The sequence below is a fragment of the Halichoeres trimaculatus genome, unplaced genomic scaffold (genome assembly GCF_033239565.1).
Source record: "Halichoeres trimaculatus isolate MK-OKI-2021-1 unplaced genomic scaffold, fHalTri1.1 fHalTri1_scaffold_5, whole genome shotgun sequence".
Classification (NCBI taxonomy): domain Eukaryota; kingdom Metazoa; phylum Chordata; class Actinopteri; order Labriformes; family Labridae; genus Halichoeres; species Halichoeres trimaculatus.
In genome coordinates, this window is record NW_027437183.1 from 9296706 (window position 1) to 9321521 (window position 24816).

At 39.7% G+C, this 24816-nt stretch overlaps 2 protein-coding genes across 2 annotated transcripts in view; both read left to right on the top strand.

Annotated features, from left to right (window-relative positions):
• LOC141790897 (electrogenic sodium bicarbonate cotransporter 1-like) overlaps positions 1-6118 on the top strand; it is a 61478-nt gene extending 55360 nt beyond the window's left edge. Inside the window, exons 26-27 of the mRNA XM_074671049.1 lie at positions 505-584; positions 2867-6118. Coding sequence (XP_074527150.1) covers positions 505-548 — 44 coding nt within the window. The 3' untranslated portion in view covers positions 549-584; positions 2867-6118. The remainder of the gene's footprint in view (positions 1-504; positions 585-2866) is intronic.
• Positions 6119-9133: 3015 nt separating this feature from the next.
• On the top strand, positions 9134-24569 carry LOC141790842 (actin filament-associated protein 1-like 2). The gene is made up of 17 exons (XM_074670952.1): positions 9134-9235; positions 9644-9834; positions 14472-14606; positions 14741-14818; positions 14941-15002; positions 17655-17769; positions 17860-18077; positions 19465-19644; positions 19731-19817; positions 19987-20056; positions 20747-20979; positions 21064-21176; positions 23139-23256; positions 23399-23486; positions 23881-24047; positions 24313-24423; positions 24498-24569. Exons 2-17 carry the CDS (start codon positions 9819-9821, stop codon positions 24522-24524), a joined length of 1818 nt encoding a protein of 605 aa, XP_074527053.1. The 5' UTR covers positions 9134-9235; positions 9644-9818; the 3' UTR covers positions 24525-24569.
• The last annotated feature ends 247 nt before the right edge of the window (positions 24570-24816 follow it).

Sequence of the window (24816 nt, forward strand, 5' to 3'; positions counted from 1 at the left end):
TGGAGCTGACTTTTATTTTCTTCTTTTCGTCTCTTTTGTTTCAAAACCTGCATGAAGTTAACTCATATTTCTTTTTCTGTCTTGGAATATGATGCGTTTCTATAAGATAACATGTTGCCTCTGATTCTGTCTCTGAATTCCCTCTTTGTCTAACCTCCATTAGTTTACAGCTTTAATTCTGAAGACACAACACTCACTGTGAGGCCTTTGGATTTGATTCAAGTGCTTTTAGTTGAATATTAACCACACCAGTTCTAATAATTTCATTAGCCACTCACATTAAATTCATTATTTGTCTGTAGTGAGTTATGATGCTCCTCCATGTGTTTCTGTGGGATGCTAAAGCTTGAGCTTGGGCGAGCACACCCTCTCCTGTCTTTCATGTGTGTGCATGGAAAGCGAAGGCAGGAAGAGCAGCAGCAAAGACCCCCAGAATTTAAGATCTGACACATTATTTCACCAACGTGCAAACTAAAGTCCTTTTATGTACTTTTCCTTCCACAGGAGAGAAGTCCCCTTCATTCCTTGAACGCCACACATCGTGCTGAGCAGCTTCGCTACTACCAGGCTAACTGTTTGTCCAGGTGAGATCATAGACTGTAAAAAAAAAAATGACATCCACTTGCTTGGCTCGAAGTGAGGTTTCCACAAAAACTGCTCCCCCTGGTGGCTGGCTGCAGTATAGGTTAAAAAATCCATCTTTCCAGCCATTCCAGATGGGCTGTGGTCCATCAAAAATACACCTCTTAGAAATATTCCCCACCCCCAATTGTTTTGGTGATTTGAAGATATCATTTGGCTGCCTTGTATTTAAGTTCTCTTTTTTCTGAAAAGTTTTGTTTTCATTAGTTATATGAGGTTAAAAATGAGGCTTTACTTACATTTAACGATTATTGACAGCTGCCGTTCTTGTGTATTTTTTTCAGGGAATACAAAATATGTCGGGAGGTAGAGTCAAGAAGTGATTAGACTCTCAAAGAAAAAAATATATTTATTATTTTTGTCAACCGGCTCCACTCAGATTCTCCCAGAATCCCTCATCGTCTCGTCTGCGCAGACTCTGACTGCACAACTGTAGAATGTCTGCGCCTGTGACGGGGGAATTTTGTCCTCAAAACTGTACAATGATAAATGGCGGAGCCACGCTGTCCACTCTATATACAGTCTATGGGTGAGATGTTAGCGAGCGATTTTAGAACCATTGATATTCAACAGGTTTAAAAGGTAAAAATATAACAAATCATAAAATAACTGGGGCTGGTTTTCCTTTATCTGAGACTTGACTGGTAGCAAAGGTCCCAAAAGGTCAGAAGACAGACTAACAAGCTCATGTTTGATGCTCGTATGAACTTTAAAGGCCATCAAAGATAATTTACTTATCGTTTATGTGGCTAAAGAGGAATTTTTCAGTGGCTGACAGTAAGGCAGTGTTTCAGCTCTGATGTATTTTGTCATGCTGCTCTCAAAGGTCTTGAAACCTGAATGAATCAGACGCTTTCAATCACTTAGGAGGAGCAAGAATACTGTCAATGCAGCATCACCATTCTGGTGTTTCAAACCTCCGAACCAAAAGCCACCATTGAATGTGATTTTAATACTTTTAGATGAGAAGTACACAACTTGTAAAATTACCACATAGTCATTGCTGACTAGATCAATGCAAAATTGTATTGCGTCATATTTACGCACTCTGCTGAAGAGATTTGAGCCTTAGAGGAAACAATCAGCCTTTAAGAGAGACAGAGCAAGCCTTGTTTTTTGGGCAGATATTTAGAGAGATGATTATGATGCACAGGAAGAGATTATGTTTCTCAAATCAAGCCCACGACCTCCAGGATCCACGGCTCGTACGCACGGGTCAGATTTTGTTACTGCCTTACCCTATCTGCTTTACGACTCTCATGGCAGCGCAGTCGGAAGAGGATTAGTGTTTGGGTCAATGTGTGAAGAGCAGCTGTGAGCTCAGCACATCTGCGATGTCGAATAACAAACTAAAGGATTTTCTTTTTTAATTGGTTGCCAACTGTGAGATCAACTCAAGAGTTTGTTTTTGTTGAAATTACTGGAAAACTTAAAGACAGAATGTATGTCAGCGCTGACTTCTTGAAAAACTCTTGTTTCTCGTATAAAAAAGAAATTGGGATGACACTTCATTTATAAAACGATCCTCCTGTTGTCACTCAGAGATTCTCTGTGGGTAAATATCTCTTCCACCTGAGCCTGATTCAAACAACAACAAATCTGAGTGAGTCAGAAATAGGACAGTTTCATCTCGTGCTTCTTCGAGGACCTTGGGCATAACAGTTGTTTCGGCACGTGTCTATTAGAGTCGGTAACATCTGACAGGGCATGAATCGCAGTGATGACATTACTAAGTAATCCTGTCTCCACTAAGATTGAAACCAAATTGCTTTGAACTCAGATGACCTCACGAGTAAGCAAAATGGTCGACTTTTGTCCTCAGAGTGCAAAACAGAAATTTTGTCATGTGCTCTGTGGCTGTTTTTGTCAGTCACACTCATCTTAATGTCTTCACGATGTAAAGCTTTAAGCTTACTGTTCCATATTTTTCTTATAGCGTTTTAGGTCGCATGTTCTTATTATTGTTTCAACTTTTATTTTCTCCAGGAATATCTTTTTTGTGATGCAAAATCTCTTTTAAAATTTAAAAACAAGCAGTGATCACAGAAGTTAATAAATTAGCAGCATCCAGCATCAAAACGTGCCAGTGCTCGTCAAGTCCCTGGATTTCCTCTTTGAGGGTCAATAAAGTATTATCTTAAATAATCCTTAATCCAGGTTTTAAGATCTTCTATTTACATCACAGTCACATCCGTGTCCTGACGCTGCTTTCTGTGTGTTTCAGCCCTGAGATGAGTCCGCTGAAGTCTGTGCCTCAGATTAGAATAGACATGGACCCAGATGATGATAATTCATTTTACTGGAGGAGCCGAGGATCAGAGACGTCTCTGTGAAGCATCGAACCCTGGCTGAGCAGGTGAATCCTGCAGCACCTGAGAAACAACTTCTTCCTTTTTCTTCTTCTTTTGTTTTTTTTTAATGTAAAATGTTGTTTTTAACTCCAAAATCTTTTCTATGATTGAGGGACTTTGGTCTGAAAGCAAAAAGAAAAAGGGAACTACCACAGACAAAACCGGTCTAACACAATGACATTTGGGAAAAATGCTGTTTTTCTATTAATGAAGCTATTTTAAACTTTTCTTTCCTCAAATTTTTCTCTTTGTATTTTTCTCACAGTCTCAAGTCTTACTCAAACACTCTTAGATATAACTTCCTCCTTCTCTTCTATGCAACTCTCCTCACGCGTCACTGATCCACAGTAAAGGCTGCAGCTCTCTGACCATGCATGGAAAACCCTCCCTGCTCTTTTTTTATGAAAACATATAAATATCCTCCATCTGAATTTTTATATCTATAAAAATACTCTAATAACATTTTCCTGTAGCAGGAAAATTATGTTTTTATAGCTCTACCTCTATGTTTTAGGATAAATGCTTATAATGACAAAATGACACGTTGATTTTTGACGCAGCATGAGGTTTTGATATTTTCTCTGTCATCTAGCAAAGAGTTAAAACCATTCAAGAGATTCACTGTATTATAGCTCGTACAGACGTGTGCAGGTAGATATCGTCAGTTAATTAACGGTGAATTAACAATGCATATATGTATGTGCAGATGAAGTACATATTTTTATGATCACTTTTTGATGCTTCAGCTTCTGAACTTTTCTTTCATGTCTTCACTTCAAACTTTTCTTACTCATTTTAATTAATCAACCATTCCTTTTGTTTGTTTGTTTGTTTCTTTTTTTTTTAAGAGTACATCATCTGTGTTTTTTTTCCTTGTTTCCATTTTGTTTCTTCATTTTGTGGGTAGCAGACAGTAAAGCATTTCATAATCATCTGATATTTTCAGCCAAACTGTAACTCTAACTAGGAATGCATATCATATGATTGCTTGTGCTGCACAAACTACTTTACCTAAGTGACTTATAAAACATCGAGCCAGACAGAAACTCTTACAGTAACGATCTAAATAGTAAAAAGGGAATCAAATCCATGTCCCCGTCATGCTGTCTTACAGTTTCAGTCCAGTCTCAGTTATCGTGATAACATTTTATAGCTTAGAAGAACTGAAATATATCTTGTAATGTGAGACTTTCAAGCCATTCTTGTACCTCGAGTTGTTGCTTACTGCTGGCTTTAGGTACAATCCATCCTATTTTAGAGCAATTACCAGAAAGTTATCAGTCAGCAATCTTTCATCTGTAAAAAAAAAAAAAAAAAAAAAAAAAAAAAAACACCGTCTCTTGTTTGGTAGAAGCTGACATGAAAACATTTTACACAACTTCATTTTTTGTACGCTGTATACCCCCTTTATTCCACAGCAGTAAAAGACTCTTGAAGATCCCCGGCAGTACAGGGCAGAGCGAGCACCAGTGACAAACATATGATACTGATAAAATCAGACATAACATGAAAGGAGGAGCTGGTGTGGAAGTGGGTTGTTAAGTTTGTAGGGCAAGCAAAAAGATTAGACAGGCTAAAAAAAAAGGTGTTGCTTAGGTTTTTGACGAGCATCAACACAAATATTCAGAAGATTTTGGGGAAGAGAAAGGAACACTTTTTTAAAAATAAAAGATCTGAGTGAAAAATAACCAGCATCAAAATACTCTGACTTCATGGCTCATTAGAAAATAATTTAAAAAAACACAGCTTAATTGATAACTAGAGGTTTGTTAATATTAAAGCAATGTGGTTACAGCTAAAGGTGTTTTCAAATTTGTCACACACAGTTCTATAAATGACTTAAATGGGAAAAAAAAAACATTAGTGTAAAAGACATCCTCCTTTCGGGATATTAACTTTTGATTTTGTACTTTTACCTATTGAATTCTTCCAAAATGATTTTTTTTTAAATACCATGTGTCCTATAGTTTTACAGGGTCATCACTTTAGAAAAATCCCAGTCAGTAAACAATAGCTCTTCATGTGCAAATGGCTTGCAAGCTTTGTGTTTATGTACTCATGTTAAAGAGGGGGTATTACGCTCAGTTTTTCAGACTTTATTTTGTCTCTCTGATAGCTTTGTGGTAGTTTTCACAATTTATGATTTTGGTGACTTTGAAAACCTTAATTTCAGCAATTGTCTCTTTAAGACACTTTAAAACACTCCGGAACCCAACATTCCGGAACCAAACATTCTGGAACCAAACATTCCGGAACCCAGCGCTTTGGACCACGGCATTGTGGAACCCTTTTAAATTGTTTCAGTACAATAAAGATGTATTTGAAACTCCAAATTTACTCTTTTAAGGAGATTCACCAACTGGCGATTTCGTGTTGATCTCCCTGAAATCTTGTATGACAGTTGAGACATCCAGCATATAATTAGTATTTGTTTGTAAAAAGCACGATACCACCTCTTTAATGTCAAATCTTCACGTCACAGCTAACACCCTTTGTTGTATTTAAGGTGCAAAAATCCCAACTCTGTTTTAACACTGTCAGTCAGTGAGTCGAGCTTCTTACATGCGACAGATCCACATTCAGCCAGTATTTCCTTCACAACAGTGAACCAGAGCAGTTTACTAGCATTTCAGTATCTCTGCTTTTCTCTCTGAAGGTACACTGAAGCACTTTCTCAGTTGATATTTGAGTGTAAATGTGTCACAGATTTCATTGTCGTCACCACTTTAGAAGGATCATGAAACGAGCCGCCTTCCTCCTCTGAAAATCATGTACATACGTTACAAAGGCATGTTGGCTCGAACCAAAATGCAACAACTTTTTTTGTACCATCATGTTTGTTGTGTTTTTTTTTTGTTTTTTTTTTAGTTTGTTTCAGATTATTAACAGAGACTGTTTCTATTTCAACACCACATCAGTGTTCAAAGCCGTCTATAGCAGAGTGGAGACAAACGGGAGTCTCACTGCGTCAGCCAGTCAGATGACAAACTACAACATTCAATAAAAATGTGTTAATTTTAGTGATCAGAATACTGATTTTTGTTATTTTATCGTTTTTGATTAACTTTTTGTGACTTTTAGAAGAAGGTGAGATGGTTTATTTTAGAGTTTATATTTTTCAAATCAAATGTATATTGAAAATAAACAGAATGATCAAACAATAATGTGTGAGCCTTTTTATTAATGAGGAAAACACTTATACTTGGAGCTGAAACAAATAAACAGCTCAGCTTAAAGCTACTGAGAGGGATTTTAAATGTGTGTCCACTTTGGCAACCCCTTGTGGATGAAATATGCCCTTTTAAATTTAAAGGTAGGGTCTGCAGGAATTTTTCTTACTTGTTAGTAAACATAACATTTAAACTAGGTTCCTCCTCCTTGGATCAGTGCCAGCAGCAGCCCACACCCACTGCCTCTAACCGTGACTACGTGGACACATTCACTAGCCCGGCAACCACCTGCAGCATTTTGGTTTGAATGATTCTGACTTCTTAATGGGTTCAACACGCCAAGGTAAGGTATTTATCAGTACAGTTACTCAGCGATATGATTTGAAAGGTGACATCAAGCAAACGTTGTTGAAGCTGCCAAATGGGGCACCATCGGCAGCCCGGTTCTCCGACGTATCTGTAGGCTAACGTGACGGCGACCTCATCCTCACTCTTTACAAACTCCACCTGCTGCAGCACTGGTAGGAGGTTGGTATCCTGCTCCTGATGCACTCCACCTCTTGAGCCTCCTTCCTTTCTCCGTACCGGCAGCTGTCAGGAGCACAGTGGCAGCAGGATAAAGCGTCAGCGTTGGCATGGCGAGCTCCAGTGGAGCTCCTCCACTTGGAAGGTGTATAGCTCCAGCTCTTTTGACAGTGCCCAATCTGCCCTTTTTGCTCCTTGAATGACATTAATCTCTGGAGGGCTGAGTGGTCTGACCTGGCAGTGAAAGGCAGGCCACACAGGTAGCAGGTAGTACTTGAAGTGGCTTATTCTCACAGTGGCCAGAAGTTCCCTGCCTGTCACACAGTAGCACCTTTCTGCTTTGTCAAAGGTTCTGCCAAAGTAAGCCACCACTTTCTCCCCTTCTGGTCCCACCTGGCTCAACACAGTTCCCATATCCACATAGCTGGCATCCGTGTCCAGGAGGAACAGTAGGCTGGGGTCTGGGGGGTAAGGATTGATGACTCTGTCAGGGCTTCCTTGAGGCAGCTAAAAGCCTGCACACAGTCTGGGGTCCAAGCAAACTTACTGTCTTTCTGCTGCAGGGGGAACAGGGGTACAGATATTCAAGAGAAGCCATGCCCAAACTGCCCGGTGTAGGACGCCAGGCCAATGACGCTCTTCAGCTCCCTCAGGGTGGTAGGAGTTGGCCAGTCTTTCACTGCTTGCACCTTTTCCTCCAGCGTACTAATGCTCTCGCCTCCGATCTTGTGCTTGTATCTACAGTGGTGTCCGATGCAAGGACACTAAAGCCATCTTGAAAGAGCTGCCACGGATCAAGATGTCGTCCAGATAAACCAGGCATTGCTGTTGAGGTACATCAGCCAGCACCTTCTCCATTAACCTGTCAAATGTGGCTAGGGCATTACACAGGCCAAAGGAGAGGACCAGAAACTGCCACAACCCCCTGCCAGTACAGAATGTGGTTTTTGGTCTGTCCCCTGGGCTTGGGGGCACCTGCCAGTAACCGCTGCGCAGATCCAAGGAGGAGATCCAAGAAGAGCCAGAGACAAAGACTAGAGATTCGTCAATACGGGGCAGCAGGTATGAGTCTTTTTTGGGCATGCTGTTCAATGATCTGTAATCCACATAGAATCTCATTTTTCAACCCTTCTTTTTGTTTACCATCCCAGCCCCCAAGACCCAGGGGCTGTCAGTGGGCTCAGTGATGCCAGCCTTTAGCATCCCGCTGATTGCACTGTTAGCAGCCACCTGATGCACCAGGGGAGGGCGGGAGCGTGTCTTAATGGGCCTTGCATCCCTTGTGTCTATGGATGTAGGTGCAGGTGAATTAGAGGAGCTGTTGGATGCAGATGTAGATGATGTTTAACAAGGTTTGTTTGGCAAAGAAGGCAGCCAAAAGATTCACAGCTACTTCGCTGTGTCATAGTGCAAGATAGATATCCTCTTTGGATACGAGAAGCCAGTGAACAGTTTTTTGCCTCATTTAAGCCCATGGCATTAAGTTTGTGGATTTTTTGACAAGTTGATTTGCCCATCAGCAGGCTCTTTCATTCTGAGTGGTTTCCATACAAAGCCACTCAATGATAGAATCTTACAAAAGTTGTTTACATTCAAATATTGCCTCCATAAGAGGACTATATTCACGAGAAATAACTCTAAACATTCAGCTTCTGGTTTAAAAATTCTACACATTTTTATGAAATTTATTTTCTGAACACATTACGTGGTGTGTTATTTATTCGACATACCACTTTAGGGTCAAAGCAGAACGATATGAGCTCTCACACCTTCAAAAGAGCTCCTCTGGTCTACCACTATGACTGATTCAGCAGCTCCCTCTAGTGTCTAAGCAGTTGTATCACAACAACAACAAATGTGACCAAACAAACATAAATACTTTTAATATCTAATAACACAGAGAAAAGCTAAAATCAGGCCCTGCAACTGAGAAGGGTTAATTCCCTTTAATACTTATGGAGCCCTAGACATCAGGCTCAACGAGAAACTGGAAGGCTCCAGGTCAGCTGACTGTGCGCTCCACTGGCCCACTCAAGCCAGTTTAATAATGCCTTTAAAATAACACATAATCACATTATTTTCATACAATAGCAAACTGTTTTATTGGGGATTGGTGTAAGATCATGCCATTATTGATTGATTTAACAATAGTTTCACATTTGTCCCTCTGCGTAATGAATGCAAGACACCGCTGCAGACAGCTCTGCTGCTCCCAAGCAGGGATTTCCACTACAGTCATATCTGTTCTCTAATGCATAGCTGCCTGAGGGACTGAAGATCATATCCATTTAGTCTCTGGGTTTTTTTGACTTGACCCTTTTGCAGAGATTTTTAAGATTCTCTGATTATTTAAATGATTTGATGGACTTTAACACAATGAAAACCACAAATTATCTGTCATGTTATAAGTAACATTGTTCTGTTTGCTCTCACAGCCTCTTTGGTGTTTGGTGAGTCTCTTCCCATCTTTGTAGTGTCCTTCTTACACCCACTCACGTTACCAACTTCATGATAATTAACTTCCTTAGATGAAAGATGCTTCTCCAGGTGTGTTTTAAAGGCATTTCACAACTTTGAAAGTGTTTTGTTGTCTCTGTCCCAACTTAAATGAAATGTTGCTGGCATCAAATTTAAAATCAACAAAAATCTTGTAGTTTTAAAATCTCATATGTTGTTTTGCACTTATTAAATATTGGCTTTAAAATAATTAGTATTGAACTCTGTTTCCAGTTTGTTTTTTTTCCCCAACTTTCAAGTCACATAACATCACAGTTTCTCTAGAAATGAGGCTGTTCACGGAATATTGCATTTATTTCCAGTCATGCATGGTCAGAATAATGACTTAACGTAGAAACTCCAGTGAAATCAGAATGATGGAGATGTTGTTTGTGACTCTACTCACTCAGTGGGTTGGTCTGTCCCTTCTCTCCTCCCTCGTCTGTTGATGTCACTCAGAGGCAGGACTTCAGGACTCCACTCTCAGAGCTGAAACTTCTTCCCACAGAGCAGAAAGAGAAGAAAAGAGAGTTCACAGGGGAGGAAAAGCTTCTCTTTCTCTGATGGTGTGGACTTTTCAGCAGAGACATGAGCCTGCAGTGACGAACCTGCTGAAACCAACAGACGGACAGACATGGACAAACAGAAAGGTACTGTTGCTTATTCTATTGTATACTTACATCCCAAAGTTTATGAAGATGGCTTCAGATCACTGGACATTCAAGACACCACCAAAACATCCACAAGTAAACAGAGAAATTTAAAGACATCTCAAATCTGGGATACACTTTGGATAATTTCCAAAAGTATTGTCATCACTAAAAAAATGTTACAAAAATTTAACGCATTTATTTCAACCTAAAAAATAAATAAATAAACGTTTTAATGTATAAAACTCAGGGAAATATAACACTTCCTCAGAGTTTATCATGAACTTTGAATTTTTTTTTTTCTAGGGTGAAAAAAAAATCACAAATTATTTTTCTAGTGATGTTTCCTGCTGTATCATGTCTGTATACTAGTATGTGTATTTATGCATTAAATTAACCACAGAAACTTTACCAATATATCTGTATATATGGAGCAATGAGTAAGGAATAAATACATTTATGGAGGAATAAATGAGAGAGTGAATAAATAAACAAATTGCTAAGTAAATATTTTAAAAAGACTTTAAAAAAACCTATAAAGAGATAAAAGGAGGACTTGGGTTCACATAAATAGATTAAGTATGTACACAGGAGTTTGAAAAAAGACTCTTTTAAAAGATGTCCTATTACAACTTACACGTCTGATGTGACTATATAGAAATTTTAAAAAAGCGACAAATTAAAACATTTCCTATGAGATTAAACATTTTCTTTTTCAAAACAAATATCCTCATTTCTGAATGCTCTGAATGTTGTTTCATTGTAAATGTTTTGTGGGGGATGTTTGTTTGTTTTTTTCTTGTTAAAACCACAAAGATTAAATATAACAATACGTTTCTGTTGATAGGTAAAAATTCAGGTTGATAAGGACTCTCACAGTTTCTCCGAATTAAAATCATTCCAAGAGTCAGAAAAATGATAAATAATCTCCCCAGCTCGTTGATGTCATGAGTTCCTCATCTTTATCTCAGTAGCGGTATGTAAACTGAAGCAAAAAAACAGTTAGAAAGGCCCGTCTCTCCTCCTCCATCCTCCTTCCTCCCTCCCACCCCTCCTCATCATCATTCCCACTTCCTCCCCCTGCTGCCCTCAGGAGACAGAGCTAATAGACTGTTTGGATTCACACTGGCAATTTGGCATTTTTCTCCACTTACATACGCTCTGACCAACTGCAGGAGCTGGATTTAGGAAAATGACTTCATGAGTAAGCTGTGTCCTTAAAGATAAAACCAGTGTACCAAGATCAGTTCTGTGCAAGGCCAAGACCCAGGAGACCAGGAGACCAGGAGACCAGGAGACCAGGAGACCGGGACAAGATGGTCTACTTTAACCTTTCAGACCCAATCACTGCAAGCAGAAAAGAAATACAATTTAAGAAATCTTGTTCAGACCTTTCATACTTTATCTCAAGAGATTGGTGCTCAAATTTTCCAAGTGGGCAAAATTACATCACACGACATCACATTTTAACTGTAGAAATTACTTTTGTTATCAGAGGTTCTTGTTTTCCTTAAATGAATGCTTTATTATTTAGGTAGTAGATGTCAAGTGTTGTCACATCTTAAGTCATATATCTTCATTTTTGTAAACACTGTGTTAAATGCTTGTGTTTTGATTGATAATACAGTATATGGCAGATTATAAGGGCTGGAATTTTTGTTTATTTCATTTTATTTTACTTTATAAGTTTAATATTTCTGACTTTTGAGGAAAATAAGTAAAAATTCAATTGACTGAGAAACCTGATAATTTAGCAGGATTCTGAGATCAAAGTTGAATCCTGGTTTTGTCAGACCTCTGAAGTTTCAGTGTTGCTTTCCCTTCCTCTGACTTATAAGCCAGAGTTCTGACTTTTTTCTCAGAACTCTGACTTTTCTAAAACATGCTTCATATTAGTTTAAACATCTGATTCATTTTCAACAAACCATGTTTTGTGTATCTTAATTTTAGAGCTAATGCAGGTGATCTGAGGAATACCATGATTAATACACCTACTAAAACAAACTGAATGTCACTGAACTTCCTAATCAATGTCTTTAAGGATTGATCTAACAAGAATAGTATCACAACTAAAAAAGATTTGGATATCATATTGTCAAAAGCGTTATTTAAAAGCATTCATTTTGATTTCATGGTTGTATAAACACACAGAACACAAAGGCTGAGGTTATCTGTCTTTCATTCAAATGGATGTCATTTTTCATGTGTGTGTGTGTGTGTGTGTGTGGGATGAGGGGGTACAGGCTCTGTGAGTGTGTACTTGTGTCTGTGTGTGTCCAGCAGCATCAAAGTCAGAGACAGGAAGTAATGTTGATGGTCAGATAAGCTGCGTTCAGGAACACAAACTCTGAGTATCTGAGTGCAGCAGCAGTCCTTTGTGCTGTGGAAACATCCCTGTGTCTCCTCAGCACACAGACAGTCTCTTTCTCTTTTTGTTGTTGTTGTTGTTCATGTGTTGTGGGTGTGTGAGGTATGTGCAGCTCAGTGTTTAAAACAGCAGTAGGCTGATAAACAGAGCTGTAAGGCCCTTAAAAGCAGCAGAGAAGAGTTAATCAGAAACTTTAACCTTCATCTCCCACTCTGCTCTGAGTGTGAATGGACTCGCTCTGTGTGTGTGAATGGAGCTGAAACACAATCAGCGCCTGTTTCTCTGCATGTCTGTCATTTTCATCCCTTCTGATGAGAATTAACATTGTTTTGACTTCATGTCAGTCAGTTTCTTGAAGTGATTCCTCATAAAATTTTGTGAAAATAAAATGTTTCCAGTTTTAGGGAAATTTCAAAGACTGGTGTTTAACCAATAACCGCAAGATTTTAGGATTATGTAACCTTATGTATACAGTTGACATCCAGTTAAACATTAGCAGCATTCAGCATCTTATCAGTGTGTATCCTGTCACATCAGTTAACATGTGTGAAGGCCACAACATCCTGGTATTTGCGATGGGAAACTTACCTGACAGGTGTGCTCATTGTGATGTTAGGATCTTTTTATTCACAGAGAACAAATCACCTTAAAAGACAACAGCTGCATTGATCTTGAACACACCTTTGGTTTTATATATAACACAGAAGAACTGTGGAGATGAGTGTCTATATTAACCCACATCTGGGGGAATATTTGGTTTATACGTCTATGGTAAATGACATGAAGAGAGAGGCCTCTTTAATAATTTCAGCCCTTCACTCTCCTGCAGTCACAACACGGAGTCAGTGTTCATTCAGCGCAGAGACAAAAGCTTCATTCATAACATGAACACTGACTTCAGGACAGCTCAGTGTTTTATCAACCTGCTGACGACAAACTGAACCTCACTTACTTTCTGTTTTTGACTCACGAAACTCACAGGACACATGCCAAACTTTTTTTTAAATTACTCATTTAGTCTTTTTCCTTATAATATATGGATACAAAAAGTTTTCTATAAAACATTGTTCTGAAAAAAACTAACTTAAATGTTTCAAGAAAGTTTGTCATAATTTGAAACAACTATTAAAAATGTAAACAGGTCAACATTACAAGATTTAGCGTATTAGCAGCCAAACATCTTCCACATATTGCATCACTATATCCAACTTAACCATGTTTAAGCTTATTTAAATATGTGCTCAATAGCATTAGCAGTCAATGCACCACATATAAACACATATACATTTGCACCATGTCACAGTCCTATCATTTAGGATATGACTGCTAGGCGCCACCCTAATGGCTGCCTGTTGCAGCAGCTCTCTCTTACTTGTTTGTTTCTGTTAATTTTTTTGTCTCTTCTTCGTCATCTTTGCATTCAAAGTGGGTCATTACTTTGTATGGCTCATCTGTTGGTCATGGGCACCAAACTAGTTTTGTCTTCAATCATATTTTGACTACTTTTGTTCCTGTGTTTGTCTGAAGAGCCTATATGTAACTACAGTCGCATTGTTTGCATGTGAAATCAGCTGTCAGCAGCCTGTAGCATGTCAATGCTAATTGGTGCAAGGCCTGATGTTTTCCCATAAGGTGAGGAGAAGGAGGTGAGGACGACATGCTGGTACTGAGTTGAGAGCTAAGAAGTGACGACATCGACCTGTCCTTCCATCCATCATTATTGTGAACGCAAGATCTATCTCCAATAAGATGGACAAGCTAGCTGTGCAGAGTAGCATCATGCTAGTCACAGTCGGCTAACAGACCTAACATAAACACCACATTGGAAGAACTTCCCCTGCTGTGAGCAGACAGGATACAAGAGTCTTTTTGCACTTTCTATACACTTTCTTACTTTTGTTTTCTTATATTGTTGCTGTAACTCCTTAATTTCCCCTCAGGGATAAATAAAGTATATATTTATTTATTTTAGTAAGTCGAATGAAAAAGGCTGGTGTGTGGAAGCTCACCGTATGTTTCTGGGAGCATAGACAATGAGTCTTTCATGAGGACAGATAGTGAGTGTGTAATCTAACATGACTCACAGCTCTGCCGCTCTGTCAACAGTCAGGTTCACGATGACTCAGTCGGGCTGAGATAAACTCTGACAAACTGTTTGCTGGTGGTTCTGTTTTAATTTCACGTCTTAATGAGTCCAAACAGACAGACAGCTGAGGAGTGTGAAAGTCCAGCTGTTCACCTGTCTGTCTAATTTTCTGTTTCTCTTTAGTGCTGACGAAGCTGATCTGTGACCTGCAGTCCTTCCTGTCTGTTCTGGATTCAGAGAACTTGAGTTATATCGCTCAGGCTCAGAAGAAATCCATTTCAGAGCTGCTCTCCAGACTGCAAACACACGACACTCCTGGTACTGATTCAGTAGTTTTTCGTTTGGTAATATCACCATAACATCATCCTATTTGTGCTATTACTATGAAAGTATTTCAACTGGGAGATGCAGGTGTTCACTGACACAGACAGGTTTGGTTGCTGTCTTTCTAGAAGATGCTGAGTACATGATCATGAGCTGTCCATCTTCATCATCCCCCTCCAATGAGCTGACAGATACACCTTTAACAGGTAAACACTGAGGGTATCATTGATATCCTATACAAGATACACAATTACATTGAAGATGGACCGGTGTTTGAATGTCTTGAAATGTGTGATATTAATGAATCAGATTTGTTTGTTTTCTCCAGAAAGTGTTGGGTCCTATGAGCTGGTCTCAAAGCGGGACTCTTCTGCGTGGCTGAGGAACTCGGTGAGTCAATGTACCAAATACGAACACATCCTTTTTAGTGTATGTAGATATTATACTGTGTAGGTATGCATAGCCTCCACGACATCACTCATTTGCTTATTGACAGTGAAAATGAAGCCTTGAGTCTCGCATCTTGTAACTAAAGGCTAGTCCCAGGATAGCAGCTCAGCATGAGACAGAAAACGAACTGTCACAATCTGTTGGTTCTCAGGAGCCAGGAATAACATGATCAGTGAAGCTAGAGCTCAACGGTCAATAACTGAGGCTAGATTCACAATTCATTAGCTTGTGAATTTGCAGTGCCAGAACAGTTGGTGATTGAAACATACCTGATAAGTAAGTCTCTTCTCTAGCTCTGAGAAAAAAAAACCCATAGACCATAAAAAAATGGACGTCCGCTTGCTTGGCTCGAAGTGAGGTCTCCACAAAAACTGCTTCCCCTGGTGGCTGGCTGCAGTATAGGTTAGAAAATCCAGCTTTCCAGCCATTCCAGATGGGCTGTGGTCAAACTTTAAAAAAATAATACTCCTCGTAGAAATGTCTCTCACGTCCGATTGTTGTGGTGATTTGATGTGAAGGTATCATTTGGCTGTCTTGTATCCAAGTCCTCTTTTTTTCTGAAATGTATGTTTTCATTAGTTATAAGAGGTTAAAAACTAGGCTTCACGTAAAGTAGAGTCAAGAAGTGATTAGACTCTCGAAAGAAAAAAAATAACTATTACTTTTTTTCACCCAGCTCCACTCAGATTCTCCCAGAGTCCCTCACAGTCTCTACTGCGCAGACTCTGGCTGCAATTGCTACCAATGGCTGTGCCTGTGGCAGGGGTATTTTGGCTTCAAAACCATACAATGATAAATGGCGGAGCCATGCTGTCCACTCTATATACAGTCGATGGGAAAACCCAAAATATGCTAGCTGACAAATACAATATGTACGTACAATGAAAAAAACACTGGAGGAGGCAATGAAGCATCTGACAAGTGCAGAATTTATCTCACTGACAAAGTTTGAGATCAGACTTCTTGGGTGGCCTGTTAGGGCTGTTAATCTTACAAATAGACAGTTTATTTGTCTGGATTTTCAATCCAGATATCCCACCAACAACACAAACACCGCTGAGCGATTGAAGCAGGAGGATTTTAAGAGAATGCACTGAAAAAACTGAAATCTTATCAAGTGTTTTTGTCTTATTTAAGGTAAAAATTGCCTTTTTAAACTTGACGTGAGCTACATTCAACTGATGAGGCCAGAAAAATGTCTTGTTTCAAGTTGTTTAAAGACAAAAATGAGGTCTGAATTGCTTGTAACAAGTGAAAAAAAAAACTGCCAATGGAACAAGAAAAATTTGCTTGAGACCAGAATAATGTCTTCATACTTCCATTGGCTAATATACTCGTATCTAGTCTAAAAATACATTTTCTACTGAAAATACGATGAAATTACTTGATGAGATTTTAGTTTTTTGCAGTGTGCAGCACTAGTGAGTAAGATTTTGGGATGAAGCAACCAAAAAAACAACAAAAACAAACAAATCCCTTCTTTGTGGCTGTGTTCTGAAGTCATACATTCAAAACACATCTCACTTTGTTATTTGAGAATTGTTGGTAAACCTGCAACTGGAATTATAAAAGTTTTTCTCACAGTTATAGCAAAAAATGTTTGGATAAACTCTTAGAATGACTCTCATTTGGGGCAAGCCTCGAGTGGCCACTTAAGGAACTGCAGTTTTTTTCTTCTCTTTTATTTTTTAATGAAAATTTCCAAAGCTTCATTTTCCATAGGTCTTAGCTTGGTTTGGACTCTCTGTCAGTGCCCTGACTCCCATTTTGGGTCTGAATACTTTCTTAACCGCTGCAGAGGAGCATCCTTTATGTCTTAAATGAAAAACACATGACGTGAGGTAAATTTAGCCATTCCTGAAGTTCAAACCAAACTTTCTCTGAATCGGATTCACTTTACACATGTTGTTTTTTTGCTCTCCTGCACTTCTTGACCCTTTGGATGGTTTCCCTCGAGGTTAAAGAAAAGTGGTCGGGAAAGAAAAAAGAGCTTTTTTTAAGATAACAGGAGGCGAAGGAGGAGGAGGTTAGTGATGTGGGTCAGTAATGACAGACTGCAGTCCTCCTGAGGTTAGGGAGGAGATGGCAGGGTTACTCTGTGTGTGTGTGTGTGTGTGTGTGTGTGTGTGTGTGTGTGTGTGTGTTGGAGGGAGTGACAGGATATTCAGTGTTTACATATGAGGCCATCTCTCCTCTATCTGTCGTCCTATTGGCTGAGAGCTCTGCTCCTTTTGGCAGAGAGAGGAAGTGGTCACTGATGGCGGCTGATTAGCATCTGGCCTACGTGATGGATGGACAAACTTGCACTCACAAACACACACAGCAACCTGCTCTCTTGGGAAATTTTGTTCATATGCATCTAATTAAAAAACATGTTGTGCTCAGTGAGCGTTTAGCTCCAGTTAAACTCTGGAGTATGACAGGAAGAGTTGGAGAAAGTTATTACTGATTTCTTCAGTGTATAATCGTGTTTTTCTAACGTTACTCTGCAGTGTTGTTCCCTTGCTTCTCCTCACCCCGCCTTGTTAACCAAATGTGCTCCAATTTGTTTTCTTCATACCAGAGATGACTTTTTGTCTCCTATGATTTTAGATCCAGGGTCCTGTAGTCCCGCCCCTTCCACCAGGAGGCTTGGGAAGTGATGATGATGAAGACACATATGAGGAAGCAGAACCTTATATAGCTGACACCACCACGTCTAACACTGGTATCTACACCCCCAATATAAACACAGACACACACTTTTTAAAACCATTTTTACAATAACGTTCATGAAACGTTCTCATCCTCATCTCAGAGAAGGCAGATTCAGACAGCAGTCACTATGAGTCTTATGGGGAAGATGATGATGATGATGAACCTGTGAAAGACAGAGCTCACTACATCCAATGGAGCGCCTCTCAGCCCTGCTTAAGGCCCGCCCCCGAGTCTCGCTTGTGTGGTTACCTGTGGAGGAGGAAGTGGCTCGGACAGTGGACCAAACAGCTGTTCATCATCAGGAACGACGTGCTGCTGGTGAGTGGAGGGAGGAACTGTTTTGTTGTCCTTAACTTGTATTGTTTCCTCTACTATTCCACATACCTTAATTCATATCACTATTTTGTTTTTTTTAATAAACACAAGTCAGGTTTAAAGTTTGGATTTTTAAAAGAAAGATTATTTTTATCTTTTTTTAAATCAAGGTCTTTTTTTATTGTTTTCTCACAATTATTCAAAAACTGACATGTCCACATCAATAATGTTGCAGCTTAAACTGAAAAACATAGCTCCAACAAAGCTCTTTTCCCCAACGTTCCTTACATAAAAAAGTGTAAATAAAACAGATTGACCAAGACAAATTGAAGTAAATACAAAAATGAGACAATTTAAATAAAAAAGACAAATATATGCATTTACATGTATATATAAATACACATATATACACGTAACTATACACACATATGTCCACATATACACATGCAATGTACAATAAGAGTTAAAAGATACATAAATGAGTAATCAAAAGGGTACCTAAGGTGTATAGGGTCATCAGCTCTAACACATTTTGCCCTTAGCATTCATTTTTCTATAAAAGTTAAAAAAGGCTTCCAGATGGAGTAAAACTTTTGGGCACTGCCTCTGTGGTGTAACTTATTTTTTCAAATGTCAGATGGTAAATAACATCATTTATCCATATTTTAAAAGTTAGAGGGTATTTCTCTTCCCATTTAAACAATACCAATCCACATGCTAGGAGAGTACCAAAAGCTATCATAATTTTTGCCTGGCGGCTGAGATGTAGATCAGGTGATATAACTCCAAAAATTGCTGTTGTTGAGGAAGGTTTTAAGGGTTTCTTCAAAACACCTGTAAAGGTTGTAAATATCAGTTTCCTAAATCTGTCTAATTTTGGGCGAAACCAAAACATATGTGAGAGGATGCCAGGTGCTTGTATGTGATCAAAAGCAGGAGGCATTTTACATAACTTGCATTTTACATAACTTGACTTTGGACCAGTGGAGACGGTGCAGGATCTTGAATCGAATCACAGCATGTCTTCAACAAATAGAAAAAAAGGGTTTATTTTTCCTAAAACATCATCCCAGACTTCCTCAGAAAGTTTTATCCCCAATTCTTCCTCCTAACAGTTAAACATTTTTTTTTAACTTGCCATACATTTAAAAAAGAAAAGAAAAGAAAGTTTCCCTGGCCATAATCATCTTCTGTGTGTTTCTGGTGTTTCTGACAGTCCTACATTCATAGGACCAGATTTTACAAACATCATCACATGTATCTTCAGGAAAACATGAATTCAATGATGATTTTCTTTGATAACTACCTGCTAAGGTCCTGATGCTGAGCCACCTCTGCCATGTTTTTTTTTCAAACAGACTTAGTGCTGATATCTTTTTGTGTTTAACAGTGTTATAAGTGTGCTCAGGACCTGCTGCCTCAGCTGGAGTTGAGTCTTCGAGGCTGTCAGCTCGTCTACAAGTCAAAGAGTAACAGGAAGATTCAGCACCAGCTCAAAGTGGTTCTGCTGGGCTCGGAGTCTCTGGTACTGGGATACAGCAGCTTCCAGCAGGCCGACGAGTGGAGGAAGGTCAGCCAACACAACACAGCTGGTGCACATATCACCTGTCAGATTTAATGTGTCTTTACATGTGTTAAATGTGACTGTGTGTGCAGGTGATGGAGGAGGTGAGTGCACAGGGTGAAGCAGAGACCCGAAGCTGCTCATCCCTGAACAAATCAGACCGGCTACTGTCCTGCAGGGTGAGAAACACACGCACAAACACTGTAATATCTATGCTGTAAGCTGATCACTTGGCATATGATCACAAATTAAATCAGAATGAAAACTTTCAGACCTCATTTGTACATTATTTTTCATATATAATGGATCGTGAGTTCACTTTGTTTTTTTCTGTGTGTGTGTCTTTAGTCCAGTACAGTCCTGTCTGAGTCAGAGGAGGAGAAACCTTCAGCTCCCGGCAGCCTCAACAAACACAAAGGTACTGAAAACTTTCAGCTGTAAACTACAGAGCTGACTGAAATTACTGTCAATGGAAAAGTTTAACAGGCATGACTTCTGCTGGAGAAAGATTGTTTTCATCAGAGAAGAGAAAGGACCCAAAGTTATAAAACAGCTCACTCCAGACACTGTCAAGGAATGAGGCTTTGAAAATATATTTGTCTAATCTTTCTTTCCTGAAAGTTGTTTTTTCTTTTTCAAAGTTAATTGGAATACTTTGGGTGTGCTAACTATGATTAAATCAGTGTAAAATAGGATGCTTTTGGGGTTTCCTGAGCATTAATGAGCTACATGTGGTGAGGACAATAAGGGCATACGAAGACCATCAGTCTTTCATTTGGAGAAATGTGCCACACAATCACAAACATGGTGAAGTCCAAAACCAATCCAACACAGGGAACATGCTACAGATACCTGGACAGGGCAGAATCAAAATCACACAAAGCCGGTAAAGAGCTTCACAAGTCACAGAGCTACGATCCAAGGCCCTGATTATTGAGCATGACATAGACTTGTACGGAGACTAGATTCTCAAGTTTGTTCCAGTGGTCAAAGTAAAACAGGTAAAGCTCTCAAAAAGCTTCAAACTCCTTGATTTTATCTCTTCTTCAAGGACTACAAGTAAGACTGGACAAGTGACCTCTGACCTCTGGCTGTGTTTGATGGACAGGTTTCCTGAGTGTGCTGATGAACTGTCAGTGGCAGAGCTTACGGTGTCAGGTGGAGGCCGATGTGCTCAACATGTTTGGTCAGGAGGAAGAGGAGAAGATGGAGGTGAAGACAGAGCGGTCACCCCAGTACACCGTCCAGCTCAGAGGGTGTGAGGTCAAACCTGGACCTGACACTGACCACTCCTATAGGATCACACTGAGCATGCTCGGTGACCAGGTGGCTGTGCTAGAAGTAAGATGATGCAGCGGGAAAGCAGAGATTTGTAATTTTCATCAGTTCATAAAGTTACTGTTTCACATGGTCATTCCTTTTCAGGTTGGCAGTTTGGAAGAAAAGGAGCAATGGTTGAAGCTGCTGCAGGATGGAGTTGCCAGTCACAGCCACCCTGACACAAACAACACAAAGGAGCACACAGGTGGAGCTCTCAGGTGAAGACTTTTCTTATTGGTGAGATCTAACTGACCCCTCCAGGTCACAACTGTACAATGTTAATTATAACCAGGATTTCACAACATTTAGATGAAATGTTTCTCAATAAGTCACTGTTTTACAACTTAACAGACTTAAATGTAATGTTCACAATTAGATACTGTAGCCTTACTGTGAAATCAATACAGGCACAGTAAAATACTGTGAAAGTAATGCCCCTAGTAGCCAGTGTTTTTTTTTTTCATTTACAGACAAAAATTTTACTGTGCAACTAGCTATAAACAGGTTAAAGAATTTTGCAGCAGCTTTACTTAAATGTTTGAGTATACGTGAATTACTTGTGCTTTCCAAAACATGTCTTTTTTTTCTTGATTTTCTTTTTTTTGTCAACAATATGAGGAAAAAAGTTTGACATTACTTGACTTAATCTAATATTGCACAAGAAAAGTTGAAATACTTAAAAGACAAGAAAAATGGCAGTTGACCAAGTATAGGACCCTGAGGTACTCCACATGTGATTGTATGTGTTTTTTTTTTCTTTTAAAGCTATGGTCTGCGATCTGAAACCCAGTTTGGTTGATGAGACACATTTGAAAAACGCAGCCCCCCCCTCAAGATCCTGCCCCCCAGCTCGTGTCGCCCTTCTTCGCCTCCGAACAACACGCCCCCTCTGACAGAGCAAGAAGCCGGCCGGCAGAAAATATAACAAACAAGACTGTCATCCTCCTTGTGACACACAGTGGTAGCTTTTTCAATTGGACCGACGCGATCAAAACCATGAATTAGCTGCCGAAGCAGGTCTGGCGTTGCCACTGCCAGCTGATCAGAGCAGAGCCGACTGTGGGCAAGGCTTTACCTTTCTCGGCGTGCCTTCACCAGCTCAGTTTACAATGCTAAAGATGTGTGGCTAACTTATGCTAAAATCTATTGACAGAGCCGACCCGTTCCGACCAGCAGCGTTCACTCATTAGCCAGTACAGGCACAGACTAACCAGAGTTACTCAGCTGACATCTCCCCCTGTAGGAAACAAAGTCATTACCTGTTCAACAGAAAATCAGCTGTCTCGGCATCAGTCTTCAGTCCCAAATCCCTCTGCAGCTTTTTCCACCGGTCATACATTTCTCCAATATTCAGTCTCCATTGGCACCTGTATAGCTCATAATTCTTCCTTGCTTCAGCCTTTTCCTTGGAACTTTTTCATTTTCTTCCCTTCGCTGTGGAGGGTAACAGAAACAGCTTCCTGGTTTTGGTCTTCTCTGGCTCTATGACACTTCGGTAGCTGAGCAGCTAGTTGACGTGAGAGGGGTAGTGGGGAAGGACGAGGTGGGACCATGGGCAGTACGAAGCGAAGCGAGGGAGACAGGGGATTGGATGGACTAACGCACAAATCCGAAATGAGGGAAACAGCGGTTCAGATTGGTTAATTATTAAGCCGTTTTTCAGCTGCTGTACTGAATGGATTTTTTTTCCGTTCTTTTTGGTTTTTATATTGCGTAGATCGGACCATAACGGCCTCAAAACAGTGTTAATAATAATTACCTAGCTTTAGATCGTAGACCATAGCTTTAAATGATGTTTGAGTATACGTGAATTACCTGTGCTTTCCAAAACATGCCTTTTTTTCTTATTTTTCATTTTTTGTCAACAATATGAGTAAAAAATGTTTGACTCTACTACACTTAATTAAATACTGCACAAGAAAAATTGAAATACTTAAAAGACAAGAAAAATAGCCGTTGTCAAAGTATAGGACCCTGAGGTACTCCACATGTGATTGTATCTGGGTTCAAAAGACAGTGGATAGAGCAGGAAACAGGGTGAGAATTGGGGAAGACAAAGAGGGAATAGGCCACAGGCTGGCTACGAACACAGGCCAGCCACTCATGGGGCGCAACCTAGGCTGCTATCTGTGCGCTGTAGCTACCATTATTTTTAGCTTATTTTGTTGTTTCCTCCTCAGTGGACTGCAGACTCGAAGGTTTCCCACTTCTAACACCTACATGGACGACCCTTTTCGTCTTGGTGGAGAAGTCAGAAGCCAGCCCATCTATTCCAACACCTCTATACTAGAGCACATGGTAAACACACTGAGACACGGGGTCCAAAATCCTCCATTTTCAGTATCAATTTGTACAATAAAATTTTCAGCCAAATGTCATAGATAAAATGCACTGTCCTGCTCAAGACAGGTGTTCACAGTCAGTATTTGTCATCTTTCAGCTCAGCAGCTCTCAGGAGTCAGTTCGCTGCGGCTCAGTGTCCTCCAGAGACTCAGTGACCTACAGCAACACTGTCTTCACCACCCAAAGTGAGTTTCATCTGAGAAACAAAACCTGAACAGAATACATAAAACCTCAAAGTGTCTTTACCTAACTTTTTTTCTCAAGAATAAAAGATATTTTTTACTGGAGTTGATGGGGTTAGAAGGAAAACAGTAATTCAATAAACCATCCGAGTTCAGAAAAAGATACTTATACTAGTCTGAGTAATGAATTTCGCAGGAGGATTTCTGTTTGTCTCCTGTGTTTCATAAGCTTTAGCAATATATCTATGGTTTTGACAGAGTTAAGGCATCTTGTACTTATTTGTATTGGGCTGTTTTCACTCATGTAACCCCTCCTTTTGATATGATTATTTTTTAAATATTGAATTGTTTTCCAAAATCCTCCTCGCCACAACTTCAAATTGTTTTTGCATTACAGGCAGGAAGTCAGCAGACGTGGAGCGAGCCGTTCAGAAGCTGGAGCTGACAGGGAAGAGGCCTGTTCAGCTAAGGGCGGGATCAGAGATCAACCTGACGTCTGTTGGGAAGCAGAACAAACGCACGTCTTTCAGACAGTCGCTGGCTGTCTGCACTGAGCGCGCTCAGGTAGGAAAAGAGAACCAGGTGGTTCCTGTTCAAATAACCGTCACGTCTATAAAAAGAGTCAACAATACATTTCATTAAGGTAAATCCAAATTTTACTGCCTGAAAAAGAAAGTCTACATTGTATTTACAATTAAGGAAAAAATTCACATACATCTCCACTACAGTATTCCTGCTTTGGATCAAAGGTCCATGAGTTACCTGTATGCGTGCACCATTTTAAAAACTAAGCCTTGTAATCTGCTCTGACCTCTTGTGATCCCTCCAGACGAGCTTCTTGAATCCTCTGCTGCGACGGACAGCTTCAGCAAAGAACTCTCTGAGACGAGCTCCTTCAGCGCTGTTCATCGAACATGGGAAGGTTTTCCAAAGAAGGAAGGTCAGAGTCACACAAGCTGCACTATTGAACACTCTGTTATCTTATTACTGACTCCTCTGTCATTGTTTTCACAGGAGTGGGAAACCAAAGCCGCCGCTTGATCATCAGATGGCCATACCAGCTTAGGTGCCTCTAAACCAGCATTTTTTTTTTAAATCAAACTATGATCTGTTTTTTTTTTTTTTATCTAAATATAAACATGTGTGGGTTTTTATTTTTATTTTTTGCCAGTTGATGAAATGTAACGTTTAGTGTTCTTTTAGATTAAAGGCTCTTGTTGGTTCTTTTTAAATAACATCCATCACTGTAATGTTTTGGTGCTTTAGAACTCAGTGTGTTATTGATGTTGATATCAATACACTTCATCTTCATTACCAACTTCATCAAAATATC